Below are 6,518 nucleotides of genomic sequence, written 5' to 3'. Positions count from 1 at the left end.
AACTGGTCTGATTTTATCAATGTGAGTTGTAATATGCAGTGAACATGAGGACGACTGTTGAAACCTTCTAAATTAGCAAAGACTACAGTTGTATTTGCAGTCAGTGGAAATGTTTTTAAATATGTTTTTTTGTGAGCTGCTTAAAACATATTAATGCAACTTTGGAATATTTCCTAATTTGGCTACATTTTCTATTTTCCTTAATTTATAATAAGAGACTCAATGCAGATTGTAGCTACTATTGCTGTAAAAGAAAAAAAGATGTTTTTATTGCACTTTTATCTCTGGTCAAACTTACTCTAACTGGCCTAAGACAATTTGTTTTAGCAAACCATCTTTAAAGATTTCTCAAGATTTAGAATAGATTATTTTTGTTACAATCGGATCCAGTTTGTTCTAATACTGGATCGTTGATTTTACCTGAATTCCATGAGTGTATAATTATGCAACATATAGATACTAGTATTATATTAACATTATCCCGAAAACAAACTCTAAATAAAGTAATGGTAGTTAATGGAACATGTAAGGAGAATGGATAATGTAGTTTTTAAAATTAATCTTTGGTTATATCTGAAACATTTGGTCCCTGACAACTTCATATGATTATTATTATTAGTAGTAGTATCATTAATAGTAAAACTGATTCATTTATATAATAATCATGTTTTTCAACTTGAGTGATCTTTTATTGATGAAACTGTAACAGGGTTTTACTTACTCAATAATAAAAAAAGATCTACATATTCAAGTGTAAAAGTATTGGCTGAAATAAACAAGTTTGAAATACCAGGAATTTTCTTTAAATGGTTTATTCTATGGACACTGAAGTTTTAATGTACACAAACCTGCTTCTGTATGAAGTATAATAAAATAGAATAATGTGGGAAAAAAACTTGCTAACGGTTTGATATTAAAGCATGCAGTCAAACAGTGACTGTGCAGAAAATCTATGTGATTATTAATTTTTATCTGCAAAATATCTTTTGAATTTTGGTGTCAATTATTATTAATGGTAATTGAATATTTAATAAACTTCAAAAACATTATCAATAAATTATTTATTGATAATGTTTTACTTACCCATTAATTCTGTAGACATATAACCCGTCTGGGGCCCTAAATCTGAGGAGATAACACTTTTAGTCTGACATTGTGAACACATCCCTGAATACCAATCTAAACACCTTCTAGATCTCGGGTGCCCAACCAGTCGATCGCGGTCTACCAGTCGATCGTACGCGGAACTTCAGTCGATCACGAGAAGTTTTACAATGTAGACCTATTTATGGCTGTGACAAAAAAAAGTTTTTAAAAACAATAATCAAATCATTGATCACGAGAGGCCAATGTGTATTTTCATAATAATAAAATGAAAAATAAAAAATATGCAGGGAACCTTTTTTCATGCATGCTGATTGCTGGGCATGGTTTGCCACGGTTGCTAGGTTGTTACCAGGGACTCTATAGCGCGAAGAGGAATCTGAAGAGATACTGATATAATGACATCTATCACAACTGATGGGGCTCCATCTATGGTTGGCCGCATTGCTGGATTCCTTGCTCTGTTCAAGCTGTCTGAAACTTTCCTGGATTTTTGGAGCTACCACTGCATCATTCATCAACAACAGCTGTGCGGCAGTATTTTAAATATGAAGCACGTCATGGACGTTGCGATGAAGATCGCTTGCACTGTTCGGGCCAAGAGTTTTCAGAGGCATTTATTCAGTGCACAGCTCGAGGAGGCAGGTGCAGACCACACTGATCTGCTGCTGCACACCGACGTCAGGTGGCTGAGTTGTGGCAGATTCCTCAAAAGATTTTTGGAACTTTTGCCTGTCTGTCTCACGGCCAGCTCCCAGGTTTGATTAATACTTTGTAATAAATACATGAATAAAGCACAAGCATACTCAGTTTTGCTCCCGCTCTATTTTTAAATATGCAGTAGAGGTATTTAAACGTAGTAGACGATATGTACCGGTATATAAAACCCGCACCCTATAATACCGTGCGCCTTATGTGTGTGTTAAATACAGTAATGGCAGACATAACTGAGACTGCGCCTTTTAGTACGGTGCGCCTTATGGTCGTGAAAATGCGGTAGTATTATATTAACATTACACAGAACAAAATAGTTAATTTTACCTCTCAGGAGAATGGAAAATTATTTTTTTTATAAATCAATCTTTGGTTATATGAATTGATATTTAGGAATGTTATGCTATAAGCTATGATATTAATTTTAGACATTCAGAACCAATGAGAGTACAAATATGATTTGATTAAATAACATTTTTATCACAACACAATCAGGGGTCCACTGGGTGGGCAATAAATCTTACCTGAACATTGACGCACTTGACTATCTATATAGGCTTATAAAAGAAGAAAGAAACATTAGCTGCATTACTGTTAATTGGTTTTAAACATTTAAAATGTTTTAACACACAAAGAAAAGAAATAACTTAAAGATCTTGTTATGAAACATTTGGTCCCTGAGACAACTTCATACTATCATTAGTAGTAGTATCATTAATAGGGGACAGATTAATTTATATAATGAACATGTTTTTCAACTACTAAGATACCAGGAATTTCCTTTAAATGCAGTCAGTTCATTCCAAGTCCTCTCAATCAACTAATTACTCGATTCAGGTGTGTTGAACAAAAGCCATGTCTAAAAGTTGAAAGATACCGGCCCTCAGGAACTGGAATTGCCTACCCTTGCTCTAGATGGACTCAAATCAAATTTAGGTCTCACCTCTAATGACCTCTAAATTCGGACCAGAACTGGTCTGATTTTATCAATGTGAGTTGTAATATGCAGTGAACACGAGGACGACTGTTGAAACCTTCTAAATTAGTAAAGATTACAGTTGTATTTGCAGTTGTATTTTTGTGAGCAGCTAAAAACATATTAATGCAACTTTGGAATATTTCTTAATTTGGCTAAATGTTCTATTTTCCATTAATATACAATAAGAGACACAATCTAAAAAAATAAAAGCTGTATTTAAAAAAACGTTTTATTTTCATTGCAATCAATTTTATCTACTTTTATCTTTGTTCAAACTAACTCTAGCTGGCCTATGCCTTTTTTGTAGTAAACTATCTTTTAAGATTCCAAATTAGTGTAAATGGATATGAATGGCAATTAAAAAAAAAGAAAAAAGAAAAAAAAACTAATGTTGAAATAAAATATTTGGAAAGCTTCTTAATCAAAAAAGGTTTTAAGAAGAACTTTGTAGTTTCCTTAGAATATGTAAAACAAGAAACAAGAAATTCTAAGAAAGCAGCACAGTAACTTCTGAAACCTTTTTTGATGAAGCTTTGCAACGTATTATTCTGGATTGCATTTTTTTTCAGTTTACATAATATGTACTTTGCTATAAACAATAATGGAAAATAATAACTCCATATTGTAATAATAGCAGCTGAAAAACCGAAAAAAGATGAAGTTCTAATCCAAGCAGTTAGAGGTAACAATGCTAATAAATTGTAATTACACTTTATTAATATAAAATATTTCATATTTTATATTAAAATCTCTGAAAGTGTTTCAAAGAAAAGTTCAATTAAACATAAAATAGTTAAAAATAATACTAAAGTGAAAAGGTTAAATACAAATGATAAAACCTGGAAAATCTGACTTGATCACCTCCTGCCCTCCCCACCTTACTTCCCCTTTCAGGTCAATTTTCTGTTTATAATTCATACTAAGAACAAAATATGAAACTTTCTTCATCTTAACCTGCTAAATGCTGAAAAAATATATTGAAAAATATCACTCACCTCTGTAGAGAGGTGTTGGGATAATTCTGCACCGTAGAGGTCCTTGAACAGACTCTGGGCTGTCTTTGTTTATAGCAATGAAGGCAGTAAAGAAGCTGCTCACTCCTGATTGGACACTGAGCTCCACCACCTTTTTTTTTATTTCTTCATTTTGCTGTCCATTGGGTTTCCATTCTAACTCTAGGGAACAAATCACGGTGCGAGCAGCCAACCTGTGAACCGTTAACCTGCAGACGGAAAGGAGAGAGATCTTAAGATAGAGCTCAAACAATTTTGCTTAAACACAAACTAAATTCTCTCATTTGCAACTATGTTTCTGTCATTTGTAACTTGTTTGTAACTTGATTTGTAACTAATCAACCATTTTTTTTTCTCTGACTATCCTAAGTTTTACTTAAGGAGAAGGTGAAACAATTTTCTTGAATTTCTGTAGAAAAATAATGACCACAGATTAAAAACAAAGAAACCAGGCCAATCATACCCTTCTGTGGGATTTTATCATCACCCAAATTAAAGACCACCATGAGCAAAACTAAGGCCTCATCCACACAGACACTGGGTGTAACCGCAAATGTATTTTGTCGGTTAAGCACCGCATCAAAATGGACGTACGTACATTAGGGATGGAACGGTTCACAAAATCCACGGTTCGGTTCGGTTCACGGTTTCGTGGTCACGTTTTTCGGTTCGGTATATGTTTATTGTTACACCGAAATCCCATAAAAATTAATGAAAAAATCAAAAAAACAATTGTTATTATTTTTAATGATGGGCGGAAACCCTGGATAATTTCCGCATGTTTTGCTGCTTTGAATTTAATCACCTCGCGCGTGCCCTCTACGATCTCCAAGGAACTCAGAGCTGAGCGGACGGCAGCTACAGTGGAGGCTGTAGGCTTTGCTTTCTGCAGGCGGTCTGTAGCGCGGCGGGGCGGGGCGGAGCGGAGCACAGCGCTAATGTGGGATTTCGGGGTTAGCATGACATGTTGGTCATGTTGCTGTTAGCATAAATAAAACGTGTTGCGCAATGCTTGCACTTTTATCCACAACTTTCTTTCCGCCTTCATCATGGGTCACTCTAAATTCAAAGTGGTCACATACAGCAGACCTATAAAGTGCTGCTGGCGTGTCTTCCAACTGCTGTTCTTTCCTACTCGCCCTACCCACACAATTCTCCACAACAACTGATTTTTTTCTGCTACACCCGGCTACGCTGCTTCGCTTCTTCTTGTTGTTTACTACAGGCGGTTGGCTTTGGTCGCAGTACCGCCACCTTCTGCTCTGGAGTGTACACGCTTCCCCTATGAGAAAAAGGAGCAGCGCATGAACCGAACGCAACACACGTGAACCGAACCGAGACAGTCGACCCGAACGGTTCGGACGGTTTTTAAAAACCGTTCCATCCCTAACGTACATATATAAATAATGCCTGAATGCGGCTGGCTAGCTCAAGTGGTAAGTCACCCGTCCTTCATACTATATAGCTACTGCCTTAAACAACAATATGAAGGAGTTTTACCCAGAGTCCTCTGCAGGTTTTAGGCTGAAGTGGAGCTGGTTCTTTGAGGGATGACCTTCAAAGCTAAACTTCACCGTCACACTGCCCTCTGTTGTCTCTGAACTCTAAAAAATGATTTAATTCACAAAACATGAAAAAAATAACTTGAAAAAAATCAAAGCTTTATGATTAATTTCATATCTAAGCAGTAAAGACACTTCAGCAAGAGAGTCAGCAGTGAATCTACCTTTCCTGTAAGTTGAGCATAAATCAGGGACCTCTGACCCTGAAAGAGTGTTGTAATGGGAGGAGAGAGAATGGTGGCCGACACTCCCTTTGGTAAATCCCAAGAGACAGAAATATCCTCCACTGAAGGCTGCAGAGCAAACTTGAGTGACTGCATCACCTGTGGTTTAAAGAATAGTTGTGAAATGATTTATTGTAACATGATAATTTTCTAATTGATACTCAGATGTTTTTCTTACCTTTGGCTGCATCCTGTCAGTCCCTGTGATGAACTGAGCGTGACCTCCTCCCTCTTTGGCAATGCCGTTGATGAGAGCAGAGCTGGCACCTTCTCCGATCCCAAAGGAGAAACATCTGCAACACAAGATTTGATTTTAAACTCAATATAACATGAGAACATGATCCAGACTGGCAACAAATGTGTTTATGGTTTCACCTGTGGGAGCCTGAATTCTTCTTAACAAGGTCAATAACTTCTTTGGTGTTTCCCACCTCTCCATCAGTGAAAACAAACAGCTAATGGAGGAGAAATCACACAATGTTAAGGGTCAGATTTAAACAGGACCTAGAAGTCTTTAGAATAATCTGTCAAAGAGGAGTGCATCTCTGATGTTTTAGTAGAACAAATGTTTTTTTTTTTCTTTACTATGTCCTGTCTGGCATTGTGGCAATAAGAATAATTATCTTGATGCCAAAAGGAGCCCAACAGATTTTACTTTCACAAGTGTAGCGGTATGGCAATTGCCATACCGCTCCACTTGTTTCATGCATATAAATTACTTTATTATAATTATGCAGGGACTTTTACAGTTTATATGGACACTGCAATGTAAGTAGAGCAGAAAAATAGAAGAAGAAAAAGTTAAAAAAAAAAAAAGAAAAAAAGGAGAAAAGATGAAAGAAAGAGGAGATAGAAAGTAGACAATGACAAAACATTTTCAGTCTGCTTCATCACCTGTAACGAGATGAAAAAAGAACAGCAC

At 36.0% G+C, this 6,518-nt stretch overlaps 1 protein-coding gene across 3 annotated transcripts in view; it reads right to left on the bottom strand.

Annotated features, from left to right (window-relative positions):
- LOC107094207 (von Willebrand factor A domain-containing protein 5A-like) overlaps nt 1–6,518 on the bottom strand; it is an 87,114-nt gene that overhangs the window by 785 nt on the left and 79,811 nt on the right. Inside the window, exons 10-17 of one of the 3 annotated variants that reach the window (XM_015389697.1) lie at nt 5,972–6,051; nt 5,775–5,889; nt 5,537–5,695; nt 5,311–5,414; nt 3,793–4,019; nt 2,343–2,375; nt 1,188–1,292; nt 1,084–1,125 (exon numbers count right to left, since the gene is read on the bottom strand). In XM_015389697.1, the coding sequence (XP_015245183.1) occupies nt 1,270–1,292; nt 2,343–2,375; nt 3,793–4,019; nt 5,311–5,414; nt 5,537–5,695; nt 5,775–5,889; nt 5,972–6,051 (741 nt within the window). In that variant the 3' untranslated portion in view covers nt 1,084–1,125; nt 1,188–1,269. Of the gene's footprint in view, nt 1–1,083; nt 1,293–1,986; nt 2,376–3,792; nt 4,020–5,310; nt 5,415–5,536; nt 5,696–5,774; nt 5,890–5,971; nt 6,052–6,518 lie in introns of those variants that run through there. The other 2 variants (XM_015389696.1, XM_015389695.1) reach the window with 2 other exon arrangements.

This window comes from Cyprinodon variegatus, unplaced genomic scaffold, assembly GCF_000732505.1.
Source record: "Cyprinodon variegatus isolate N-32 unplaced genomic scaffold, C_variegatus-1.0 Scaffold470, whole genome shotgun sequence".
Classification (NCBI taxonomy): Eukaryota; Metazoa; Chordata; class Actinopteri; order Cyprinodontiformes; family Cyprinodontidae; genus Cyprinodon; species Cyprinodon variegatus.
The sequence above is the reverse complement of the archived record's forward strand: the minus strand, read 5'-3'. Positions and strand labels throughout refer to the sequence as shown.